General features: G+C 43.4%; 1 protein-coding gene across 1 annotated transcript; it reads left to right on the top strand.

Annotated features, from left to right (window-relative positions):
- The first annotated feature begins 235 nt into the window (after positions 1–235).
- Positions 236–22,660, top strand: map6a (microtubule-associated protein 6a). Its single transcript, XM_085363296.1, has 5 exons — positions 236–951; positions 16,725–16,938; positions 17,094–17,308; positions 20,517–20,627; positions 22,513–22,660. Exons 1-5 carry the CDS (start codon positions 236–238, stop codon positions 22,658–22,660), a joined length of 1,404 nt encoding a protein of 467 aa, XP_085219422.1.
- Positions 22,661–27,346: the final 4,686 nt, after the last annotated feature.

Below are 27,346 nucleotides of genomic sequence, written 5' to 3'. Positions count from 1 at the left end.
GGACGTCTGTTAGAAAAAGAAAAACCTCAAAACAAAGTCGTTCAGTTCTGCAGCTGTGTTCCCTGAAAGCGCGATGGGTTTCCACACGAAGCAAATTTAACGCCAAAGACAGCATCGCATCCCTCCGTGAAGCTCGGACATCTTGGTTCACTGACAGCACAGAGTGGACTAACGTCTCCCCCCTGTCCGAGCCGCGGGACACCGTGCTGTAGCGGAGCTGTGAGCTCGGCTCACCATGGCGTGGCCCTGCATCAGCAGGGCGTGCTGCATGGCCCGCTTCTGGAACCAGCTGGACAAGGCTGACATTGCGGTGCCTTTGGTCTTCTCCAAATACACGGACGTCTCCGAGATGCAGCACATCCAGCTGCAGCCGCAGCTACATCCTCCCCAGGCCCGAGTTGCTATAGAAACGCAGCCGTCTCGCGCAGAAAGCCGCGCCGTTCCGACTGCACGCGCGCCGCGAAGGTGCGTCTCCGAGGAGCGCGTGTGCAGCTCTGTGATGCGCGAGGACTTTAAGCACTGGAAAGTGCGTCCCGAACCGAGCTGTAAGCCCAAGAACCAGTACCACGAACCGGAAACACCGTTCAACAGTGAGACCCAGTACCAGAAGGACTTCAAGCCCTGGCCCATCCCGAAGAGGTACGATCACCCCTGGATACCCAAACCGCCTCCGAGCGCCTCCGCGGGAGAAGATCGCACACCGGCTAGGTCCAAGTACCCAAAAAAGCACGTGGTGGTGGCGGAGGCGGACAGCGGCGTTGAAAAAAGCGCTATAGCCGACAAGGTCCAGGAGAAGGACCTGCTCCAGGGCCAGGAGAGGAAAAAGCGCGTCAGCAAGAAGGAGGGGGAGAAGAAAGTGGTCCTGAAGGGGGATGGAGAGGGCAGAGGGAGGGCGGCGGACGCCGTGAACAAACAGATCAAAGAGGAGATTTCAGGCGGCAGCTCCTACAAGTAAGTTAATACAGTGGCTGTCACTGTGTGTGTGTGTGTGTGTGTGTGTGTGTGTGTGTGTGTGTGTGTGTGTGTGTGTGTGTGAGAGAGAGAGAGAGAGAGAGAGAGAGAGGGTGCTGAAGGCCTCAGAGCCCTGTGAAGGGTCAAAGGGGTCAAAGCTGACATTAAAGAAATATCATTGTCATAAAGTCAATTCAGAAAGACAGTTGTGATCACACTGCTAACTGCAAGAATATCTGTTAAGGAAGGGGTTCAGATGTTGTTATGGGTATAATAATGTTCACAAAGTGAAATTATTTACAATTTAAAAGCTGATCTAATTGTGCATCCTTACTAATCATTATTTTTTAGCCAAGAGTTGTCCCATTTTCTTCAAGCATTCATATTTTTGTCTTTTAAAATGCAGACTTGCAAAAAAAAATTTAACTGAGCCTCAATATTTACCCAGTTCTGGGTCAAAGGTGAGGGAACCTTTCCATCCTTTACACCACCACAAACAAAACAAACAAAGAGAATAAAGAATCTAATGTATCATTTTTATATAGTCCATTATTAGCTGCACAGCTGGATACAAACCTGAAATCAAAGGGAAATGAGCAGGAGGCCTTTCCACAGAGGAAACCCTCCTGAATGGGTCTCTATGAGAAGCTTTGTTGAGGTTGCATTGCAGGTGTGATAATCATCAGAACACAGAGCTTAATTGGGGGTGACTAACAGAGAAGTTGTTTCACAGTGTAATTCAGTCAAAGCATGCAAATGCATTACACAGCGGTCAACTTGTATTTTCTCCACTGAAGGTAATTAAGCTGAGTGGAAAGGTCAAGGTGCAATTGTTGTCGAGCGCTGTTGTGTTTAGTTCTATGAGTCTAATCTCTGTACTGCTATGCAATGTTCCTGAGGGATGGTGATGATGGCGACTGGTGGATAGATGAACATCAAGTCATGCACGTCTAAGCCACTGTACACATGCCTCAGCTGATACTCTATATATGTTATACTCAAGTCCTATGGAGGATACTGCTGTGCTATACGCCGATTTTGTAGAATATTCAACATTCTGTTCTTCGTGTTATCTTAAACACCTCTCACAGTATACTCCTAAATCGGGAGTCTTGGCTCAGAGCTGTCACGGGATGCAGGTTTGGGCTTTTAGAGGGAGCCTGGCTGAAGTGAGACTCTGCTGGCAGAGGTGAGTGGTGCTGTGTGTGATCACTGAGGGAGCCTTACAGCTGTTTGGTGCCTTGCTGGCGTGCCTGTGTTGTTAAGCATCAGCAGGGTACAGACCAGGGCTTTTCCCCCGCACGGCATGAAATGGCTGCACTGTGACAAGCAGAAGCCCAGTCGGCTCGCTGTCTTCCTCTGCCAGTAGAGACTCAAAGCAGGTCAGCTGTGGGTTAATGCCACAGATTGTATGCATGCACACACACACACACACACACACACACACACACACACACACACACACACACAGTGTTTGCACAAAAACACTGAAAGAAATTTGCTTCAAATTATGTTTTCAAGTTCTTGATATGTTTTTAAGCAGGCCTTTAACACATGGCAATGTGGCTGAACAAATACAATCCTTTATAACTGCTTTATAACTACAGTTTTCATGAATGTAAAACTGAATTTTAACCTTCAAAATTCACTATGGACATCTCTGTTCTTATATGATGTCAGACAGATATGTAGCTACACTTGGAATTGTCCTTTGCATTTACTTGACAGAGTAACAGACTGTTTAACTTTCAAAATTTAATGCCATGGTGGGTATCCAGTTCATAAAAACTCCTAAAATGCATAGTGAAGAGCTCCATCTTCTTTTATGTTATTTAAAAAAAATTGCTTGGCTGAATACATCACAAAGCTGTTTCCTGTCTCTTGCAAAAATACTTCCTCCAGAGTTAAATATGTGACTTTAAATCAAGAACTGAATTACTGAGTTGTGCTCGTATTACATGTGTGAGAACAACATGGTATCCATTACATCTTTCAAGCTTTCCCAAATGATTTTGTTAACTTGCTGATATCCCAGAGGATGAATCCTCAGGCTTCTTCCTCCTCTCACCCCTGACCACTTGAGCCTCGTTCTTCTGTTAAGTCTTCCTGTCATTATTATGGAAATTTATTTATTTTTTTACAGTGGGTCCAAAACAAAGGACGTTTTCTGTGAATTAGCAAAAACTTCCTGTTTTATAATGACTTGTCAGAACTTCTCCTGTAATTTTACATATTTATTCATTTTCACAGTTTAAGCCCAGGGAGTCGTAGTAACAGATTTCTTTCATTTACTAGAATAGCATTTCTGTGTTGTGCAGAAAAACTGAGACATACTGCTGGAATTGTACTTCGTTTTCTAATGCTAAGATATCTCAGGGAAAACATGTGTACTGTATTTTTCGGACCATAAGGCGCACCAGATTATAAGCATTAGCGTTCATCCTCCAGCTTCACTGTGTTTATGCTAACATAGCTGTGTAGCTAGCGATCATGTTGCACATCATTATATACCAGCTAGCCCAACTTCAGTAACCCTACAAACGTCACTGCTGTTTAGTTTTCTGTCTTCATTTATGTTGGAAGTGATAGCAGAGCTGTACGTTTTAATTTGTTCAGAAATCTCTCATTCAGAACATGCTATATCATGTTTAGGTGGAAGCTAGCGAGCTAACTTCCTGCTAACTTCTAACTCTGTTAAATGTAATAAATTCTGTTTTCATGGATGCCTGGATGTTAAACTTAATTGTTACACCTGCTAAAGCAGCAACACTGATCATTTTATTAAAGATGAAAGAATTTAGACATTTTTTAACTCTCAGTGATGCTGCAGTGTTCGTTTGACTTTGGGACCTGAAACAGACGGAGTTTAGGACCCAGATTCCTCCGAGAGGCTCCTGACTACAGCAGCCGTAATGCTCCAACAATCCATCAAGCGGCGCGGCTTCCTAGCTTGCCAAAGTCGGAATAAAACATTTTTGACAGATTTTTGAGCGCCGTGTAGCACATAAAATCGGTTCGAGGTCAGTAAACACAACCAGAATTCATACATAAGGCGCACTGATGATTTTTGAGAAAATTAAAGGATTTTAAGTGCGCCTTATAGTGCAGAAAATACGGTAGTTAAACTTCTTTACACTAATAGAAAAGGAGTTTCACACAAAGCAGACGGTATGTGGCTCATAAGGTTAAAGGAGTTTGACATCCCTCTTATAGTTGTCATGGTGATGTTGTACTCACCATCCCAATCAGACCCTGGTGGACAGATATGAAAGGTAAAATCAAGCACTAATACCTGAATTATGTTTCTGTGGTGACTCCATGTGGAGTCTTCATTGGAGCCTACACAAGTGGCTGATGTCAGCATTTATAACTGTGCTGGTTGTGTTACATTTATGGGGAGGTGCATGTCAGATTACAGCGTAGGGTTTCAGAAGGATTTGGAGTTACGCGTACCTACAGCGTGGATTTAACACAGAAGTATAAATCCACTGTAATGCTGGATCTGCGTTAGTGTTTATTTCAATCAGCTGACTTCATCGCTAATGTCACCTTACACTCTTCATTTCAGTAGTAGAAATTCAGAGAAAATAAGTCTCGAGTTTCAGGCAGTGGCTGCTGTCAGACTCTTTGTTATTGTGTGGTTAGTGTTTGCAAAAACTGTAAAAGACAAAGCCTGCTCTTCATGCTGACAGCGTTGTTTGTTGCATTGTGCAACTGTGTCGACTAACAAAAGACATCCAAAGAGCAGATCAGGCAGAGCTGTCGAGAAGATGAATGCCGATGCGGTTTCATCGCTGAGAGTGAGGCAGGTAGAGCAGGTTCATCGAGTTCAGAAAAGATGAGAAGACGACTGAGGAAGTACATTTTTAATTTGAATTTACGCCACGTTACTGTCATTCAACGCATTTATTAACGCAGTGCCCTTCTTTTGCATGTCCTCTCTCCTGTTTCTCACCTGGGCAAATAAAAACCTTGTTTTCTAAGACAGTAATGTTCAGACTTAAAGACAGTTTATCTCTCATGTCACGTCCACAGAACAACCAAAATGCAACTGATTTTCTTCTGAACTGCTGCATTCTTTAGCGGTGACAGATTTCCAAGTATTGTTGCCCAAATGTAATCCTAAACTGTCAGTTCAGAGTGCTGCCCACTAAAGCTGGGTGTCTTATATAACCACTCTAATCTGATTTTTTCATATCTGATTACAGCGAATGTACAAGGAAATATCCCCAGATTTGATTCTGAGTATGAATGAATTATGTAAGTTAGCATTGCAGTTAGCCCTAACCCTGAACCAAACACTGATTACATTAAAAACTGAAACCAGCCTTTAGCCAAAAACTTGCAACATTAGTTTAGCGCATCACTTTGTGAAGATTTAAAACTGCGCCTGTGTGATTGATGATTGCGATGTACAGTTTCAACTGGACCCCTGAGAAGCTACGGCTGTAAGATTGAGAGGGAGCCAACTGGTCCCAGAGGACGTAGGATGCGTTAACTTACAGCCGCCGTTGCACTCACTGACACACCAAGAAACACGGTGAGGAAGTGGAGCTGTGGTGCGTGGGAAGGTCAATTTCCCTGGATTACTCTGGCAGAAAGCAGCCAGGTCTTGATGTATGGCCAGTGCTGCTGTAAAATCAGGAGTCAGGATGTCCATCAGTGACAACTGCACATAAATTAGGCTTAGCAGTCTCAGTGGGCAAATGTACTTACAGCTTACAGAACAAGGTGGAGCAAAGGTCCACAACATGCTGCATCAATACAGGGAAGTTAAAGGTTAACACATGGGTTGCTGGAGATTTATTTTCTACTAATTTAGTAATTAATTACTCAACTGTAATAACCTCTGGGCATGTTAGGATTCATTGTGATTTGAGTGGACAGATGCATAGAGCAGTTCTTCTCCCATTTTCAGAGGAAGCAGTGAAACAGCATCCTCAGGATTTCAGATTTCAATAGAAGATCCAAACCCTCATCTTCCCCCTGCTCACCTCATTCTACTCCTCCATCCAAACCTTCAGTCTTTGTACATATAAACCATTATTCTTGGCCTTGGCCTGTGTCCTGTTCTCTCTGGCCTGCCAGTAACACCTCATCATGCTTTTTTAATATAGCTGAGCACTGTTTGATTCCACGGTGCAGAAATTTGCAGCCGTTTGTTTGAAAGCATTTTCTGATGACTCTCCCGCTGGGAGAGGTCGGAATTGTGCTCTCCACATACGGGCAGATTTACATGAAGCTCAGCAGTACTGTACCCTGGCGCGGTACCACCACGGTCGGTGCCAGCGTTTGGCCGTTGTGACGAGGGCTTTCTCCGCACATCCTCTCAGTCACGGCGGGTCAGCAGAGTGAGCCCTCCAGAGCAGCTTTACTTCTGTTGTCTCTGTATGCTTGGATATTTGTCTACAGAGAGGCAACCTGTGCATGCATGCTTCCATGCATTCCTCCAACACCCTCACAGCGTGTAGCTTGGCTGTGTGCACTTGAAAAGCTGATTGCTTGACAAGTTGGCCATAACAAGTAGGGGAGTGACCCTTCTTCCGTTCTGGAGTTCACCAGGAACAGAAAAAGCATGAAGAAACATCGTGAATCAGAAATACAGCATGAAAAGCACAGACAGTGACTGTGGTGGACACTTGTTGTTGTTTTTAACTCTCCGTTACACTTCAGCTCTTCTCCAGGGCTGCTGACGCACCAACAACAGCACAAGCAACAGTAACCACAGACGTACCACAAACTTGCCTCCACCAGGATACAGGAACTCTCTGTAGGTGCATGGGCCGTCTGCAGTCGGTGTGGTAATGAACTACCAACCAAGAGCTGTGTTCAGCCACAAAGAACCACAAAAAGCCCTTTAATAAATTATACCTGTATTTATTATTTAAACCACTTTCCGAGCAGAAGCTGCAGGTTCTCCTGTGGTTCCAGCTGCCTTTTTTTGATTTTGAAAGTGTTGTTTGGATATCAAAAACCACTTGAAGGCATCATGTCGGCCTTGCAGGAGTTTCCTCACCACGTTTCCCCTTCTTCTCACAGGAGTCTCGCCATGAACATCACAAAATAAATGCACAGCTCTTCTTTTCTTCGTGTACTTGTGATTCTAGGAGGTCCAGCCTACGTACAGCAGTGCACAACCTTTAGTCACCAATAACTGAACTCACTTTCACCAGAAGGGGGTGTTTAAATTTGGATCTTTTATCGTCAGGTGCAGACTAGCTTTGACGTTAGTTAATAAAATCACAATTTCTATGAGATACGAGTTGACTTTTTAATCCACTGATGTCTGAAGATGAGAATCGAGTGGCTACATTTTTTTCCTCACGATTTCACCTGTAAATTTAAGTTATCTGTTGGAGTAAGGGGTTAATGCTAAAAACGATTTTGCAAAGATTATTTTATTACAGTCACATGAATGCCCTAATGGCTTTTTTTAAATAGGAAAAACAAGCGTAACATGTTGACGATGTGTCACCTAACGTAAAATATTACACCTCGGGAGTGTTGGTATTATTGTAGGGTCTACCTCAGCGGTCTCCAACCTTTTTTGCGCCACGGACCGGTTTATGCCCGACAATATTTTCACGGACCGGCCTTTAAGGTGTCGCGGATAAATACAACAAAATAAAACTAGTACCGGTACCGAAAAAAAGAAGATTTATTCATAACACACGTGAAAAGACCCAGGAAAACCGAGTTATTGATAAAAACGATAACAAAATAACGCTGAAAACCGATAAAAACCCTGAAAACCAGACATTTCACACCTGAGCCTCAACTCTCGCGGCCCGGTACCAAACGACTCACGGACCAGTACCAGTCCGAGGACCGGGGGTTGGGGACCGCTGGTCTACCTTACAATATAAAGCACCTTGAGGCGACTGTTGTTGTGATTTGGTGCTATATAAATAAAATTGAACTGAATCTGCTGAGTCGCCCTCACTTAGATCCATTCAGTAAAGCTCACATAGAGCATTGTATATAAGCTGCTTTAGCCTCGCCACATGTGCTGCACACCTGCTTCACCTCAACTTCCCCCTGATTTAATCAGAGTCATATTTACTGTCATTAACACCTGCTCTGTACATAGATATGCTCTCCACTATTAAAAGATTTATATGAGGGGTGCTAAAACAGAGCCATTCTGCCATATATCAGGTATTGTTGCTCAGTAAAATGCAGACCAATAACTATGTCCAGAGGCGCTGAGCGCATATGAACATCACATTGCTATGTTTTCATGTTTTTTGTAAAAATATTTTTGTTTTGGTTTGTTTATAAATACAGAGTTTAGCTTCATGATATGACAGGAAAGTGTTTTGAACATTGTCTGTTTTTTTGTACCAAGTACACATCGACCTTGGAGACACAGGCTTTATTGTTACCCAGTCATATGTTGACTAGTAGCAGCGATGCTACAGTGCAGGCCGGTGTTTCACACTGTGAACCCTGTCTGCACTCACAATCTGTCTCTTTCTCCATCTTTCTGTCACATACGCACACGGCCTGTGAGGTCATGCGGGTGCTTTATATCCTTGGCCTTGGACATTGTTGTATAACCTGTCTTTGCATTGTGGCTCCTTGGGCCCCGTCGAGCACTGAGTGGACGTTGGTGGTTATGTAATGGCTCTGTGTGTGGCTTCCACCTCCTCTCTGCACCATGTGAAGAAAGGATATTTGTATTCAGCAGCCATGTCACTGTCACCAGCCTTTGTACAGTATAGCTTACTTTCATATTTCACAGTGTGACATTTCACTTTGGTTTTGTTTAATAGACTACATGTTAGTGTCTGACAGCTAGTTTAAGCTTAGATTAACAGGAGATTATGATAAACTCATGGAGAAGAGAAGTTGAAAATTAGTTTTAATTAAAAATATGTTAAATAATTTGTAGACTGTCACTTGTCTTTAATGATATTCTGCCAAGTGTCACAGTGTAACGGGACAGTTTTACAGTGTTTAACAGAAACACTGTTTCTGTCTGGAGTATAATTTATTTATCTGTGAAACTAATTTGCAGGTGATGTTTCTTATTTGTGCTTTAAGTAATTTTGGTTGTGACGTGGAGGACGTGCCTGGGGCTCGGTCTGTGACCCAGCACGTTCATTTGGTTTTTGATCTCTTTTGTTGTATTTTGAAGATGGTGTTAAGTTCTCGGCTCATTGTTTAGTTGCCTCAAGTTTAATCTAGTTATGTTTCACTTACGTCTCATGTGTTTCTTGTCTGTGATTTCAGGTTGTGAAGTTCATGTTGTCATGTCTGTGTCTCTTTATGTTTCCTGTTTTACTTTGAAGGTCCGTGTCTCGTGTCAGTGTTTCTAGTTTTGCTTCCCTTGTCTCGTCCTGCCTAATTACTCCCAGCTGTGCTCTCCTTCTGTGTCTCATTCCCCTCGTTATCCCTCAGTGTATTTAAGCCCTGTGTTTCTCTTTTCCAGTGTTGTGGTCTCCCTCATACCTGTCTTTGTGGGTAGCCTCTCTAGTTTATGTTTGTGGCCGCAAGTTTAGTTAAGTTCTCCTAGTGTCCAGCAATAAAGCTGCTGTTTTGAGTTTAAGTTTTACCTCTGCTTTTGGGTCCTTTCCTTCCTGCCTGCACACAGACCATGACAGGACGACTAATGATGGTTTCATTTTGCTGCTCTAAAAACAAGAGCTTTGTAATTAGTAGGGGTGCAACGATACACAAAATTCACGGTTCGGTTCGGTTCGATACTTTGGTGTCACGGTTCGATATTTTTTCGATACAAAAAAATGTTCATGCCTTTTTAATTTGTCATTTATTAAAATTATAAATATATATTTTAACTCAAAAGTACAGTTTTTAAATTTAATGTTGCTGAAACAAAAGTAATTTAAAATATATATATATCTCAGGGCTCTCAAAATTTCAAAATCCCTGGTAGCCCTTCGGGCAGGGACTCTTCAGTTTTTGGTAGCCCAAAATAAATGTAAGTAGCCCGAATAAAAAAAGAGAGCAATTTTTTTGATTAATGTTTTGTTTCCTGTTTTGTTTCCTTTACAATATTATACATTAAAGTATAATATTGTAAAGGAAACAAAACATTAATCAAAAAATTGTTGAAAAACAAATTACAACATTGTATAAAAATTACAATCATCAACTCAAATACTTGGTTCTAATTGAACAGAAATTTCTATGAACTTGTAAGAACTGTGTAGGACATGAATCCGTCTGTGTCAGATCCTGAATTTGAAATTTCCACTGAAGTCACGGGTAAGAGGCGAGTGGAACCAAGATCGAGGCCATTTGCTGTTTGAAGTTTGCAAAGACTGCTACATTGTGCCAGTGGTAGTTCACTCTTTGCAACATAGTAGCTGTTCTAAACAGATTTTCAGGTTTATTTTTAGTATGTTATTTGCAATTGGTGTTTGTTCTGGGAAAGATATTGCAGACTGAGCAATAATGCGTTTCTTGCATTTCTCATGGGTTCTAATGGGGGCCTTTCTTAAAATGACTGGTCCCAGTAACAAAGGCGCTTGTCGACTCAGAAATCGAGAGAAAACCAACAACACACCCGGCAGAACATTATGTTATTTACACGGGTGCACATAAGTGGTCCGCATGTGCGCATTCGCTGTCAAAATAAAAGACGCGCACCAGATAAGAAGTTGCAGCGCGCGTTTGCGTCCATATAAAAAGCAGTTTTTGTCCGCTAGAGTGGGATTTTCACGGCACATTCTGCACCACATCTCTGTGCGTTCATCATTTGTTTGAAGCCAGCTCACCTCCTGCAACCACTTTTCCGAGAATACGCGCTTCTTTTGTGGTTCGGACTCCTGACATTTGTTTGGAGGTAGAGGAACACCAAAGTAATTGCTTAAAGGAACTTCTTCGACATCTTTAAGAGTTTTAAACAAATGTCTGTCCTCCTCCAGAAAATCTTATGTATGCAAACACGCGTTGCAACTTCATATCTTGTGCGCGTTTTTTGGTTTTTTTTTGACAGCGAATGCGCACCTGCAGACCACTTATGTGCAGCCCTGGTTATTTAGCTCATCATATTGCAGCCACAGAAATTATTTTGTCCATGAAACCATAAAGCTGCACTTTCTTTTTGCCTTATAGTCTGATTTGTCATAACTTCTCCGTTTTGTGGTGAGCTTTTCTTTGGCTGTCACTTCTTCACCCTGACCTGTCTTATTTGGCTCAGCAGAACTGAAATATAAATCCTGCTGCTTTTACACACGCACTCACATAAGCTCAGCGATTCTCTGCGCGATCAACCTCTCATATGTTTAAGCTTGCTGCGGGAGATTTCACTTGTCATGTTTGCATAGTAAGCTAACGATTGATAAGATGATGTCAGAGGAATTGGTGCGCAAATTATCATCACTCACAGATCAGTGCTGTCGCTCTCTATACACAGTTCGCGCGATTGCAAAGTGAAAGCAAAAAACAAGCGCAAATTCAAACGCGATTTCAATATGTCACATATTCACAGTGGCTCACCGATTCCAATGACATAATTACCCAGCTACATTTCTGAAAGAATGCAAAAGCATTGACATATATTTTTGCTTCCTACAATAGCCCGACGGGCAGGGCAGAGATAGATTTTGGTAGCCCGACTGGAAAAATCGCTAGCCCCGGGACGTCGGGCTAGCAATATTGCGAGCCCTGTATCTGATTGAGGAATCACTCATCTTTGGAAAAGAGAGTTTATTACAGAGAAATGGCTCTTTCCAAAATAAAAGCTATACTATCCGCTTCTTCTGGGCTATATTCTCAGCAGCATATTGTAGCGGGTCAGGGCTGTTCGGGGTTCTGTTTGTACAGTTATGTTTTGTTTATGTTGCCATAGTGACGGGTGACGCCCTCTCGCTGCGACGGTGTGTCCTTCCGGGGTCAGAGGGCGCCCTGTGTGTTGTTGTTGTTGTTGCTGTGCGGTTGCTGCGCTGAGCAGTTAGCTAGCGGCAGTGTTCTTCTGCAGATGTCAATAAACGGCTGTGCTCCCTGGCTAGCTCACGGGAAGCAAGACCAAACGACACCTCCGTCTCCTCGTTGTCTGAGCTCGCCACATTGGTGTCAGAAGTGGGATGATGGTGGCACCCCATGTTCTGACCCGAGTGACTTTTCCCCCGCCGGTCGTGACCGGCCGGTGTGCCAAAAGAAGGCACCTGGACATTTGCAAAGTGAAAGCAAAAAACAAGCGCAAATTCAAACGAGATTTCAATATGTCACATATTGACAGTGGCTCACCGATGCCAATGACATAATTACCCAGCTACATTTCTGAAAGAATGCAAAAGCATTGACATATATTTTTCCTTCCTACAATAGCCCGACGGGCAGGGCAGAGATAGATTTTGGTAGTACGACTGGAAAAATCGCTAGCCCCGGGACGTCGGGCTAGCGATTTTGCAAGCCCTGTGTTACAGGCATGGCCCTTTAAGGATGAAGCCTGACGGGAAATGTATTCGGGATGTGTGTAGCGGGACTGCCTGGTGTGTGTGTGAAGAGAGAGAGCGGAGAAGGGGAAAAAGTAACGGTTAGCTACAGAAGAGACGAAAAGAAAATAAATAAAAGGAATATAATAACTCCCTCGACAGCCAGAGTTGTGTCGGCGATGCTCGCTGTGAGTAAACTGTTTCAGCCCACTGTACGCGGTGTCCGTGCCTTAGAGAAGAAATAAAGTTCGGTGAAGCAGTTTCCTACGCCTCCTTCGATCTTTTTGCTAGCGGAGTTGACCTGTATAGTAAGCTGTTGCCGGCTACGAGTCAGTTACGGAACCTTCAAGTAACTGCCAGAGGTTTCCTTACTACGGTTCGGGGCCGCGGATCTGGCGCGGTAACACCTGTATCTGATTGAGGAATCACTCATCTTTGGAAAAGAGAGTTTATTACAGAGAAATGGCTCTTTCCAAAATAAAAGCTATACTATACGCTTCTTCTGGGCTATATTCTCAGCAGCATATTGTAGCGGGTCAGGGCTGTTCGGGGTTCTGTTTGTACAGTTATGTTTTGTTTATGTTGCCATAGTGACGGGTGACGCCCTCTCGCTGCGACGGTGTGTCCTTCCGGGGTCAGAGGGCGCCTTGTGTGTTGTTGTTGTTGTTGCTGTGCGGTTGCCGCGCTGAGCAGTTAGCTAGCGGCAGTGTTCTTCTGCAGATGTCAATAAACGGCTGTGCTCCCTGGCTAGCTCACGGGAAGCAAGACCAAACGACACCTCCGTCTCCTCCTTGTCTGAGCTCGCCACAATATTAAACATATCAGGTCCCCATAAGGAGAATCATGTGCTAACGGCTGTCTAAATGACTCGGGTAAAGTTTGTAGCATGCATGCTTGTTGTTTTTGTCTGCTTCCACTTGTCTTTGCACTAGGATGATGTCGGCATAAATGTGCAGTCATATTCGTTGTGTTCCCACTAGTGCTGTCAGCGTTAATCTCGTTGAAATGACGTTAACGCCACAACACGGCAAATCTCCATTAACGAGCTACCCCTGCGTGGGGCTAGACAGCCAACACGTTAACGAGCTAACTGCGCTAACACACTAGTTCCCACCCATGTAATTGAGCATTGCGTGGCACATCCAACATACTGTTTTACTTTAGTCCATGACGCGCTTACCTTCAGGGTCATACGTCACATGAAAACCAAAATAATTCCAAACGCCAGATCTGAATGAGGGTGGGGGAGGTTCAATTTGCCATGTTGCAAGGAGAGCTTAACTTCTGTCTTGCTAGCTTGCCCTGCGCTCTTCCTTCTGACGATGCTGTCTGTGTTTAACGCTCAGTGGATCTGCGCTCGACAGTGCAGCCTAGGCGGAGTAGTCGAACGCAGATTCACTGAGCGCTCAACACAGACAGCATCGTCAGAAGGAAAGTTGATAAAATAAATTACAAATTTTGTAGTGTTCGATACATATGCGTACCGAACCGAAAGCACTGTATCGAACGGTTCAATATCGATACGAGTATCGTTGCACCCCTAGTAATTAGCTACCTGATTTCAGCATTTTGCTGCAAAACACCACGTGACGAGCTTGAATCTTAAGAACATAAGCCAAAAAATAGTGAAATCCAAGTTTCATATGTTTTCATCCAGATTACTAAAACTTTTAAAATCATATTTGTTTAGAAATCTTTTTCAAAATACTTTTAAAAAATGTTTAAGTAGCTGAAGAGCAAACCTGTGTTCAAACAATAGACACTATGTGGACGAGAATACTGGGCTGCCTACAGATTGCGCCTACAGGAGCTGCTCAGCCATGGAAACCAAATGGCACGAGGCTCCTGGTGCACAGTTTTTATGCTGAGGTTATTTCCAGAGCAGGTTCGGCGCTGTCTGTGACGTTTCTGCATTATGTACCTCAGCACTCTGCGACCTCATGCTGTAACCTCACATGGTCTGAGTTGCTGTGGTTCCTAAACACTTCACTTTGCAGTAATATTGAGTATACAGCTGATGGTGGACTGTGGACCTTAAATCCAACGAGCTCTTTAGAATGACTCAGTCTTTCACTAACGTTTGTAAAAGCAAGCTTGGTGCATGCATGCATGGACTACTAATGTTAAAAGAACACAACGCGCTGCAGAGAAAAATACAGTGTGATTAAAACAGGAGCGATGGAGCTGTGCAAGGTGATGTAAAATAAATGCCTTTAATACACAGCTCATATCCAGACACTGTGTGGATCATGCTAGCCATACATTTTAAATGTCAGTGATACAGAGCACATGCTGCAGGCCAGCCTGCACTGAAGGAATGCCATACTGCTGACCTTCTTCAGAAATGCTGTGTGAGGAGGACTACAGGATATCACACCATCAAATTGTGGTGCAGACCTCCTCCCACCTGCACTACCTCTGACATTCTCTGCTCTTCAGTAGTAATGCACCACTCGTTACAGTTTTTCTCTACACAAGCATTGCTAAAGTTAGTAACAGCAAAACTATGCAGATTCTAATAGTGATGATCGTTAAACAACCACCACAATGGCACAAAGGTCCACACAAATGGGACTTTTCTTTCAGCTTTAGTTAAACACAGCTGCTCGGACTCATCATGAAATGATTTTGGTGAGATCATGTGTAAGGTCAGGATTACTCTGATCTCACACATTTTTTGCCATCCTGTGACAACATATCTCAGGACCTTCAGTTCATTTCTTTAAATTTGGCACAAATGCTCACTTTGACTCAAGGCTGAACCTTTCGATGGCCATTGTATTATAAAGATGCACAATAAGCACATAGAATAGAATACAAGAGAATCCGGTCTTTAGTGATGACGTGATGAATCCTGCTTCTGGGCCCAAACTACTCTGCGTTTAGTAAGGCTGTTGTGTTTTTGACATGTATTAATGTTTTGTATCTTGTTCTATTTAATCTCAACAAGCCCCTAAAATGTAATGTAATGTGATGTAACTCCAGCCCAGCCCCTGCAGCAGTATATTAATGACTAACCTGGTATTGTAGATGGATTATCTCAGTTGTTCTCCTGACTGAAGTTTGGTCCGTTTACAGCATCCTGCCATGTGATTGCATTTGTCTCTAACCATCGGGAACCCTCACGTTAACTTTTATCCAGTGGAAAATTGTTAGCGTTCATCCTCCAGCTTCACTGTGTTTATGTTATGCTAGGATAGCTGTGTAGCTAGCGCTCACGTAGCACATCATTATATAGCAGCTAGCCCAACTTCAGTAACCCTACAAACGTCACTGCTGTTTAGTTTTCTGTCTTCATTTATGTTGAAAGTGATAACAGAGCTGTACGTTTGAATTTGTTTCAGAAATCCCTCAGTCAGATATATTTAGATGGAAGCTAGCGAGCTAACTTCCTGCTAACTTCCTGCTAACTTCTAACTCCATTAAATTTAATAAATCCTGTTTTCATGGATGCCTGGATGTTAAACTTAATTGTGACCCCTGGTAAAGCAGCAACACTGATGATTTTATTAAAGATTAAAGGATTTAGAGAGTTTTTCGACTCTCATAATGCTGCAGTGATCATTTGACTTTGGGACTTGGTTTGGAAGTCTTTGATCCTCGAGCAGGTGGCAAGGGGTGTGAGCTATAGTCCACCAAGAACATCATCACTCAGCTCTTCCTGTTCTCCAGATGGCTCAGCGCTCTGTGAAGGTTGACGGTAACGGCATCCTCTGTCGACCGATTTACCCTGTAAGCAAATGGGTGGGGGCTCTGGCCTTTGTAGTTGGTGAGGGCTTGGATGTCTCTCCACACCTTGCGGGGGCTGTTATCAGTGAGGAAGCCCTCTATCCTCGTCTTGGCCGCTTTGATGCCCTTCGTCAGGTTGGCTCTGGCCGAACTGTCTCTCAGCCTGAAGGCTAAGTTACGAGTTCTGATCAGAGCCTGTACTTCACTCATCATCCTGGGTTTTAGGTTGGTTTTAGTCGTTGACACACTCTCTACAGAGCGCTTAATGAAACAGTCCTGTAGCTGGAGGAGACCATCATCTTTAATGACCCGGGTGCTTGAAGGGTTTGTTTCCTGAGGGGGGGGGTGTATTTATGTCCCCAACAACAGTTTGGACGTCCAGCAGGTGCTGTCTCTGCTATTTACTGATAATAAGTTGGAGGTGGTCGAGTGCTTTGATTCATTTGGTTAACAGTGTGCTCATACTCCGCATGTGGGCTTTGACCTTGTCCTCTAAAAGCACATTTGAACTCCACAGCTTAGATGCACAGGTCAATATTTATCATCCAACTTCCAATACTGAACAGTGCCATCTTACACTGTAGATCTTGCAGGATTAGTAAAAATGAGCACCAGCTTATTTCCTGTTTTTCTCCACAGAACTGAATTCAAAGCGTACAGAGACGTGAAGCCAGTAAAGATGATACGGGCCAAGTCCCAGTACCTGCCACCGGATGAAAAGACGAGCTTGGAAACCAGCTACAGCGCGACCTTCAAGGCCCAGTTCCCGCTGCAGCCTGCTGACAACAAGGCCGTGGAGAGGAGGAGGATACGCAGTTTGTACAGTGAGCCTTACATAGACCCCGGCAAACAGGTGAGAGCACACCTGCCAAACTTTAGTTCAAATAAATCTCGTGATAGAAATGAGACCTGTGATGTTGATGTGCAATCCTTACCATGATCATCTCATTGCACACCACTGAGGCATGTCAGCTCAGGATTCTCTTTTCCACTATCCACCATCCTTAGGTTGACAGGTATAGTCTCCCTCGCTCTAAATCCAAAAAGTCTGGAGCCACAGCAGCAGGCCAGAGCAAGCCAGCGAAGAAACCCAAAGATAAGCAGAGCACTGTGCTGAGGGGCTCCAAGAAGGCGACCTCAGAGAACCAGCCCGAGAACCGGCCTTCGGTGGGGGACAAGGAGAAAAGTAAAGAGATGAACAACAAACTGGCTGAGGCAAAAGAGTAAAAATCATTTAGCACTACTTCTCCTTTTCTTTCTTATTTTCGGGGAGAAACGAACACAGAGGCTGCAAAATTGATTCTCACATCGGTTCTCATCTGTCTCTCCTTCCTCCCCAAGCCTCTTTCTCATCCTCTTCCTCAGTGCTCTGTCACTACCTCCTGGCCACACTGTTACAGTAACATTAGAATAAGATGCTGCGCTGTGATCATGCCACGCCATTGCTCCTCCTGTATCACGCTATGCCTCATTGCTTCAGAGTGGGCGTGAGCATCCTCTCCCCTCTCTCAGCCTATTCACCCCCCCCACTCTGCTTGCCTCCATCTCCAGGTTGCCATGGCTACTGGCTGCCTGGCTAGCCAATCGCTGAATGCACAGGCCCAGCGACAAGCAATTCTGGCGGATGGCTTTGATCAGCCGAGCAGATTGCATTGTTGAATTTATCAAGGATTTGTTTCTTCCCTCCTTTGTGGGTTTTTTTTGAGAAAAAATGAATCAGATTGGCACTTTGGACATGCACAAAAATGAGCAGCAACTCTGAAATCTTTGATAAATGTCCCGCTTGGTTTATCATGATGAGCGTCTGATACCTGCTCTGTTATCTTTGCTGCTGTTCTCTGTTCACGTGCTCAGAGTCTGTGTTGAGCAATATCAGCTTTGCCAAATGTGATTCGTAATCAGTGTCTCTTTCTGAACTAAATTCTGTTGTACGGCTTTTTATAATTCATCTAAAGAAAAACACTTGAGCATTTTTCTCCGCTCGCGTGAGGCTCATTTCATTTCGTAACGCACCGTTCGTAGCCAACAAACCATCTAGGTCACACTAAACTGATCGTGCATTAAACACCAGTCAGTCTGCAGAGCACTCGAGTATTCCCCCTGAACTAGATAACATTGTCATGCAGGCATAAAGACATAAAGACGGGGAGTAGTGACGTCGGTTCTCAGAATCAGAGAGAGATGAGTTCAGTGAAACTGGGAGATGTTGTGCTTCTCATCGTTCTCGCCAAGTGCCGAGAGCTGTCAGTCTCACTGACCATAGTTCAGTGTAATCACCCCAACACTGTCTTTACTAACAGGTCTGGTCCCTGTGCTGTCTGATTTAGACTTCTTTGTAGAGCCTCTGATGTAACCTACATAAGTGGCCGACTTCATTTATGCTTGTGCTGCTGCGTTGTGTGTTAACCATGTGCCACGTGGTCGTGTCCTGGTGTTTTACATGCGGTGGCAGAAAGCAGAAGCAAAATAAAAGGCTGCTCTTTGTTCTCATTTGTTATTTTTGGGGCCAAACATATTTGTCCCCCGAGTTTTTCCACTTCTTTTCAAATTACCTCACCCCCAGTAGGTAGCCTGTAGTTTCTGTAATCTCCCCCCATGTGTCTGCTGACATTTGTGAGTCCTTATACTGATGCTATATGAGACTGTGATTGTTTATCTCTCACTGATAAATGTAAAAAAATTGCAGCGAAAAACATGTAGTTCCATTACTATGGAGGTCCATGTCAGTTACGCCGTAGGTTATGGTGTAGATTTCCTGCTGGAGCATAAATCCCCAGTGTGAAGGTGCATGTTGTGCATCTGCTTTTCTGCAGACTATAAACTGCAGCTGGCTGACAGCAGACATCTCATGCTGCACCTTAAAGGAGCGTTCTGTACGGCTGAGGCACAGATCTGAAAGAAAAAACAACCGTCTCACTGCATTTTTTTAAAGTTCCCGTAATCTGATTTTCTTTGTGCTTATAAATACTTTTTTCCTGATATTAGAGGCACAGCGATGTGTCTGCTGGATCCCATCGTTCATCGCTCTCTGTTTCTGAATCCCGCGTTTTACTTCAATCACTGAGTTTATTTATTAAAATGTTGCTTCTCTTTGTCTTCAAAGTGAACATGGTAGTGCAGAGAAAATCGGATACCTTCAGCAAGATGCTGAACAAAAGAGAACACGAGGAAAGTTTCACACTGTTTGTCTGTGAAAAGTTGTGTGTATATAACTTATATTTACTACTAGTTTATAGCAGGGATACATGCTGGCTGAGTCCAAAACTGCACTTACTGTAAAGTATCAGCTGCTTCATCCTAGTGTACATAGAGACACATTGTTTTGCATTAGAAGACAGTCTTGTTATCTTTGTGCTCCACCCTACACACACCTCTGTTTTCATGCATCTTTCTCTCCATTCTGAACGATGGACAGTCCCTTCTCTGTTTGCTGTGGTGTCTGAGACAGCAGCAACTCTTACCATCACCGCTGCATCACATCTACACAAGCTGAGCACTCGCTCCATCAGGGATAAAGGCCTGACTCATTTAACATTTTGCAGCCTTTGGTTGGGGGTTTGTCATGTAACACGGGTGGGGGTGGGGGGGTGGAGTGGGGGGTGGGGTGGGGGGTGGGGTGGGGTGGGGGGGCTTGTAGGGGCAGTAAAATGTAAACAGTGCTTAGCACACCACACACCCGGTGCTATCTTTATGATTTTTAGGCAAATAAGGATAGAAAGTATGGTAAAGAAAGTGATGTCTTGGACAAAAAAAAGAAAAAAAAGTTGTGATGTGCTTGTGTTTCTATCTGCTTGCTCATATTTAATGAAACATTACAAATAAATGCAAACAAAAACCAAAAAAGCAGAAAAAGCAGTGTCTTCTTTGCTTCTTTTTGTTAAGAAGAACCATGAAAAATTACCGGTTGCAGGTATCTGTCAGTGTTTCTTCCTGTCCAAGTCTTTGTCTTTGTGACAAACAACATTTCTGAAAAAATATATCGAGATTTTTTTTAAATCCACATGGAAGAGAATTTTCTCTCACAACTTTCTTTCTATGCTTATCAAAGATTGCGCTGTGTTCTGGCACGAGCTCTGACATCGTTCCCCGCTCCTGCATGTTGCCGTCACGTGAGAACCGAAGAATATATTATTTTTGCATCGTGTCTCAATATATTCTTAGAACTCGTGCGATTTATGGAGCAACAAGCATGAGGGAGGATGTCCAGACACTTATTCCAGAACAAGATGTCATGTGCTTCGTAGCTTTTAGTGAATTTGCCAAAAAAATAAATAAAATTCCACAGACGTGTGCGCGATGTTGCATTTCACATTGTTCTCTCTCATACTTTAGCCCGGTGGCACGGGCATGCTATTTGAGGATGTCACATTTTGGATGATGCTGTGTCCAATATGTCCTGTGCTAACCAGTGACATTCTGGTTCATTTGAAGGGTTGTGCTAAAACAGTACCACTACATACAACTCTGCCAGCCAATCCGAGATATTGGCTGGGTGCAGACTCTAAAGCAACACCTGTGGGGCTGTGCACTTCCCAATCCCAGGTAATCAAGAGCAACAAGAAGACATAGACACAGAATTGCCACTCATTGTCATTCATACTTGCTCATGGAGTTGTCATTTACTTTTGTTTTCTATTACAGTGGCACACTTTTGTTTTTTTTCTGGTGAACCACCACATTATCTCTGGTCTACTCCCCTCTGTATTTCTCTTCCATATGGACACTAGAGTAAGGGGGGAGGTGGGTTAGAGGGGGACGTTTGCCTGCCTGCTGTCACATCCTACATTTAAGGTTCCTTAAGGTGGCTTTTCTTAAGGAGGCCTTGGGTTTTAGTCCAGTCGTGAGCGACTAGTCCCGATCGAGCTGCCGGAATGCACCCACTCCCCACGGTTAAATTGCATGACTGACTAGTTGAGTTAGCGGCTCAGGTATGACCCCAGTTATGTGCGAGGCAGGTCACTCATGCACTGTAGTCACATGCAAAACTGAAACAAATCCATCTCATGTGGACTTTTCTTTCTTTAAAGCATGCTGCCACTGTTTTCTGTTGGACCTGCAATCTGAGTTTGTGTTCAGTAATTTGGCCCAGGCTTTGCACTAGACTGTGACGAGCGTTAGCATGGGTGTGAGATGAGCGGTAAGTATGGATGGAATGAGGGAAGCGACACTGCTTTGATCAGTTATGACAGGAGCTCTAGGTGCATGCTTATGATCTAATTTGTGATTTGGATTTTTTCCATCGTCTACTGCATTTTGTAGCCTTTCTTTCAAAGAACACCCCGAGACCCTCATTGTACTCTTGGCATCCTGGAAATCGTGATAGCGCTGCGACTAAGCGAATGGGTCAAAGTGCAGGGTGGGCCATTTATATGGATACACCGTAATAACATGGGAATGGTTGGTGATATTAAAGTCCTGTTTGTGGCACATTAGTATATGTGAGGGGGCAAACTCCTCAAGATGGGCGGTGACCATGGTGGCCATTTAGAAGTCGGCCATCTTGGATGCAACTTTTGTTTTTCCAATAGGAAGAGGGCCATGTGACACATCAGACTTATTGGTAATGTCACAAGAAAAACAATGGTGTGCTTGGTCATAACTTTATTCTTTCATGAGTTATTTACAAGTTTCTGACCACTTATAAAATGTGTCCCATGTGCTGCCCATTGTGTTGGATTGTCAATGCAACCCTCTTCTCCCACTCTTCACACACCGATAGCAACACCGCAGGAGAAATGCCAGCACAGGCATCCAGTATCCGTAGTTTCAGGTGCTGCACATCTCGTATCTTCACACCATAGACAGTTGCCTTCAGATGACCCCAAAGACAAAAGTCAATGGGCAGCACATTGAACACATTTTATAAGTGGTCAGAAACTTGTAAATAACTCATGAAAGAATAAAGTTATGACCAAGCACACCATTGTTTTTCTTGTGACATTACCAATAAGTTTGATGTGTCACATGGTCCTCTTCCTATTGAAAAAACAAAAGTTGCATCCAAGATGGCCGACTTCTAAATGGCCACCATGGTCACCACCCATCTTGAGGAGTTTGCCCCCTCACATATATTAATGTGCCACAAACAGGACTTTAATATCACCAACCATTCCCATGTTATTACGCCGTATCCATATAAATGGCCCACCCTGTACTGATTGTAAAAAGTAACCTGTATTGATGCAAAGCAGCTTTCCCAACTTTTATTTATCCTTTGGTTTTTTATGTAATAAATTGTGGGAAGCAAAGAAAGAAGAAAGGAAGCCTGCGGTGTTGCTAAATCTTTCCCAGATATTCTCTGAAATGAGCGGTCACAGGGTGCTCAGCTCAGCCCATTACCTTCTTGTGCTTGGCCCTAGAGAAATGCTTCATCACGTGTCTCTTTCTGTCTCCTTCTCTGCCATCTTAACCATGTGCTGCCTCCTAGAGATGCTAAAGACGAGGTTCTCCGACCCAGTAATCATCATTCCCAGGATGCTGCTGGAGGAGAACCACAACCACCGCTGGATAGACCCGGACCTCGGAGAGGTGGCGGCGTCGTACGCTTTGCCCTAGATATGAACCAGACTGAGTAATTCTGCCAGGACTGAGGCAGATACATCTTTATGCAGAGACTGCTGCTCTGTACTGTAAATATCTAGTATTTAAGTTGGACTAGAAAGAAAGAGGTGAATCTCACCAAACAACAAAAAAATCTATTAATACAAATAAAAATACATTGCTATCCAGGAGGATTTCCACGTAATTGAGACACGCATGTTTGAAACAGCTTCAGAGGTTCCAGCTGTTTGACCCACGGCATTATTGCAAAGGTGCTACATTATTATTATTATTATCAATATTTTGGTTTCATGCATTTTGTTTTAGGTCAGTCTATTAGTATCAATACCACACCATAAAGTGCTCAACAGCTACAAAATACTGTACTGTATATTGATGGGTTTTAGTGTAAATAAATCAGCAGAACTTGCAGATGGGCTTTATTGCATTAGAAGGTCTGAAGTAAAGAAGTATGCAGCATGTAAGCAAGGACACTTGAATCTGAAATGAGGCCCTGGGACCACGAGGCTGCAGCAGATAATAAAGGCACAAAGTTGAATTAATAAATGAATTTCAAAGTGAAAAAACAAACATATTTGTGTCTGTGAAGGTTCTCAGTCATCCAGGTCATCATAGTCAAAGGAGCTTGCAAAGAAAAGCGTCTGGACTTCTTTAAGTTGCTTGAAGACGTTTCACCTCTCATCCGAGAAGCTTCTTCAGGAAAAAAGAAGGAACACACACATGTAAAGGAAGCACTCAAAACGTGCAGCTATCCTAAATGGGCGTTCTTAAAGTCAGCAAAGAGGCACAGAAAAGAAGACCAGACACCAGCGAGGGAGGATAAGAAGGACAGACGCAACAACGTTGTCATCCCCTATGTAGCCGGTGTATCAGAGAAACTCAGGAGAGTTTTCTCCAAGCATGACATCCCAGTGTATTTCAGACCCAGCAACACGCTCAGACAGAAACTGGTTCACCCGAAAGACAAAACGCCAAAACACAGACTTAACAATGTGGTGTATGCTGTACAGTGCAGCGAGGAATGCTCAGACCTCTACATTGGAGAGACCAAACAGCCACTTCACAAGCGCATGGCACAACACAGAAGAGCCACCTCCACAGGACAAGACTCAGCTGTCCATCTGCATCTAAAGGTCAAAGGTCACTCTTTCGAGGTTGCCAATGTTCACATTTTGGACAGAGAGGACAGATGGTTTGAAAGAGGAGTGAAAGAAGCCATCTATGTCCACTGTGAGCGACCATCTTTGAACAGAGGCGGGGTTTACGACACCAACTGTCTGCCATCTATAATCCAGTTTTGAGATCCCTCCCCAGACGCCTTAACGCCCACTCACATCCTGGGCCGTCTGACCTCAGGAATTCGCATGATAAGGTGGGGCCAGGTTTCACAATGAACTCACCCGAAACTCTGGCTGATTGGGACCCACGCCCAGTTTCACACCTTGGCTCAGGCGATTAGAGGATCATCAGGGGTTCCTTTTGTCCCTCTGTGGGGGGTCACTCCCACTAGGTTTATATCTGGGACTCTCCACCATTTGACCTTAGAACTGAAGAAGCTTCTCGGATGAGAGGTGAAACGTCTTCAAGCAACTTAAAGAAGTCCAGACGCTTTTCTTTGCAAGCTCCTTTGACAAACATATTTGTGCAGATTTCAAAATCATAGTTTTTTGTTTTAATTCAACCTTTTTTTAAAACAGCAACATTTTATTATACAGCGCACACTTTACATTTTAATCTATACGTCAGTTAACAATAAACTTGGTTTTCTACTGATACTGAACTTGAGTGCAATGTGCAAGAAGCACACTTTAGACCCACTACTGCTGTTGTCTCTCCTAATTACACAGCTACATTTATAAAGACGCAGATTCATAAGGTGGTCTGATGGCACAGCTGTAAAGGCTGCTTCCTCTTATTTTTATCTGAAGTACGATATGAGACACACATATAGTTTATTTCCCTTTTCTCCTAAAAAGGCCAGCTGCTACCCATTTGTTCCTCTTAGCTTGATTTTGTTCACAGTTTGAGTCTTCCAACTGTTTTCTTACGTTGATGGATTTCTGTTGTGTTAAAGAGGAATATGATCATCAGGGTGTGATGATTAGAGTCTCTTAGGTTTGGTACCAGACTTCTGCTGAGGTTAGAAGATCAAGAAGACAACTGGCAGAACACACCTGAAAATCCCATGTGAGTGCTTGATGATACACTCTATCAAGAACTCAAAGATGTCTAAAACAGCCTCTTTTGTAAAGAGCCTTGAAGGTATTTGCTGTGTGTGGAAAATCAAAAGGTTTGCTGTGTTACCTCCACGGATTTTTCTTTTCTTCCTTTTTACTTGCTTTGAACGATATATTGTGCCTAAGTGCTGTACAAAGATACCTACACTGATGGTGTGCATAAGAAGATGTGCAAGAGGACAAAGTGGTCTAAAATTCCAATTACATTCAATTAAACCCGGAACTATCTGATCAAAGAATTAGATTAGACTGAACTAGATCTGACCGGGCATTAAATGCCAGCTTTCAGATCCTGTTTCAGTTTTTGTCTCTGTGCCACAGACAAATCTTGATACTCAGCGCTCCAGCGAACAACAGTTAAACAAACCGGGACTAGTTGTTCTCACACAGGTTGGTGTGTATCATTCCTGGGTGAAAATTTAGACCCTCACTAGACTTGACTCTTTTACTACACTGGTAAGTCTGCAAACACTAGATATCATTGCATCAACAAAGTGACACGTTCTGCACAAAAAAGCAGAACATGTCACTAACTCATATTTCATATGTGGTTTATTGTCTGTTACATAAGCAAGAGCGAGATAAGAAACAGATCAGGGAGGGAGGAGGACATTAAGCAGCTGGGTTGAGTTTTGGTAAACAGAAGCTGCTTCCTTGTTACAATTTATGTAGCTCCTCATTAGATTACCCTTCCCTCATTACTGCTCTTTGCTTTAAAGGAAATGGCTGCACGTATCAATACGCCTCTCCTCACAGGCACACAGATAAAGACAGAAAGTTGTCACACAGTAAAGCTGAGCTCCCCTTTCAGAGACTTGCACTGGTGCTGAGGTTCACCGGGATTTGTGTAATGTGTGCATTGATAGGCTGTTGTCTTAAGCAACCACTGGGGGAGGGGACGTAATGCTGTCAGTCTTAATCAGCAAGCCAGACATCCTGGTGACAGAAAGTGTGCTACGGCAGAGGCAGTCTCTCAATTTGTTTTCCAACTCAGAAAGGGTCATGCAAACGGGAATCAAACGCTGAAGATGATGACTGAACAAAGAGAAGGACAAAGATAAAATGAAGATGAGATTAATTAACAATGGGAAACAGATGAGGAAGAAGACACAGGTGAATATAATCAAGACAACCAAGCTCACAGGAAGTATTAACATGACACCAAAGAAAGCAGAGTTTCAAAGTAAAACAGGAAACATCCCAATAGACGTACTAAGCACAGAGAAGATTCTCACTAAACATGATAAAGAAGGAAAAACTAAAATATGAAATAGAATCAGAACAAAAAACATCCATTTTGTACCACTTATCAGGATCCAGACTGCAGGGGCAGCTGTCTACGCAGAGATGCCAAGACCTCCCTCTCCCCTCCCGCATCCTCAAGCTCTTCTAGTGAGACACAAATGGTCCAGTTGAGAGACTAAGGCTACGTTCACACTGCAGGCGAAAGCGCATCAAATCCGATTTTTTTGACCCTTTGCGACCCATCTATCCGATCATGGTCTGACAGTGTGAACGGCACAAATCCGATATTTTCACATCCGATCTGGGTCACTTTCGTATGTGGTCCTGAATCCGATACATATCCGATGTTTTAGAAAGCGACTGCTGTGTGAACGGTCATGTCGCATTAAATCCATCTTTTACGTCACCGACACAAGACAGATGTCAATTATCAGCGCCCGAGAAGACATCGTGAACGCTTCCTGGCCATCCAGTGTAGATGTCAGTGAAACTGTTAGTAAGACAATGTGAACATTTTCTTTGTTCTGTATAATCTGCAGATTCTGACAGAAATCTGCAGCTATCCTTTGAAGCACCACTCCTCTAAAACAGCAATAAGGATCATTATTAGGTTATCTACATTATTATGTAAATTTTATTTGTAGTGTGAACGAGCAGACAAAAAAATCGGATTTGATCAAAAAATCGGAATTGAGCATCAAGACCTGCAGTGTGAACGTAGCCATAATCTCTCCAGATTATAATCCAGCCCAGGTTCTCCTCCCAGCTGAGCATGCTCGGTGTACCTCAGCTAGGAGACCCAGACTTTTTTGAATGTGGATGAGGAGCAGCTCTTTTTGAATTTTCAAAAAAAGAAAACTCTGCTGAACTGATCTGCTCCCAATTAGAAGAAAAACACAATGTTCAACTGGTCATTGAAATTCCAGATTACTGAGTGTAAATGCATCATGCCTAGCAAGTAACTATAGGATATCCTTTGGTAACAGTTTCACTGTTGATTAACATAGTCTATAACTTTGCATTAAATTCTTTGACTAGAAACTGCAATTATGAAATACATGAAAAACATACTGGAGTAAATGTTTTTCACAACTGAAACAAACTGATGGAACTGACTGAGAATTAGATGTTGTATATCAAGTGAGAGGTATTTTCTAATAGTTCGCGGACAGCATAATTATATCTCTCACCTCTGAAGATTACAAAGCCATTACACTG

Source organism: Diplotaxodon limnothrissa, linkage group LG10 (genome assembly GCF_057381915.1).
Source record: "Diplotaxodon limnothrissa isolate DT_005_m linkage group LG10, D_limnothrissa_male_GT1.1, whole genome shotgun sequence".
In the NCBI taxonomy this organism is placed as follows: domain Eukaryota; kingdom Metazoa; phylum Chordata; class Actinopteri; order Cichliformes; family Cichlidae; genus Diplotaxodon; species Diplotaxodon limnothrissa.
The sequence above is the reverse complement of the archived record's forward strand: the minus strand, read 5'-3'. Positions and strand labels throughout refer to the sequence as shown.

Bases quoted from the DNA above. Each gene is read 5' to 3' on its own strand.
- map6a (XM_085363296.1), top strand. From the start codon at position 236: ATGGCGTGGCCCTGCATCAGCAGGGCGTGCTGCATGGCCCGCTTCTGG. The intron at 952-16,724 runs GTAAGTTAATAC...TTTTCTCCACAG, and splicing joins TCAGGCGGCAGCTCCTACAA to AACTGAATTCAAAGCGTACA. The intron at 16,939-17,093 runs GTGAGAGCACAC...CACCATCCTTAG, and splicing joins ACATAGACCCCGGCAAACAG to GTTGACAGGTATAGTCTCCC.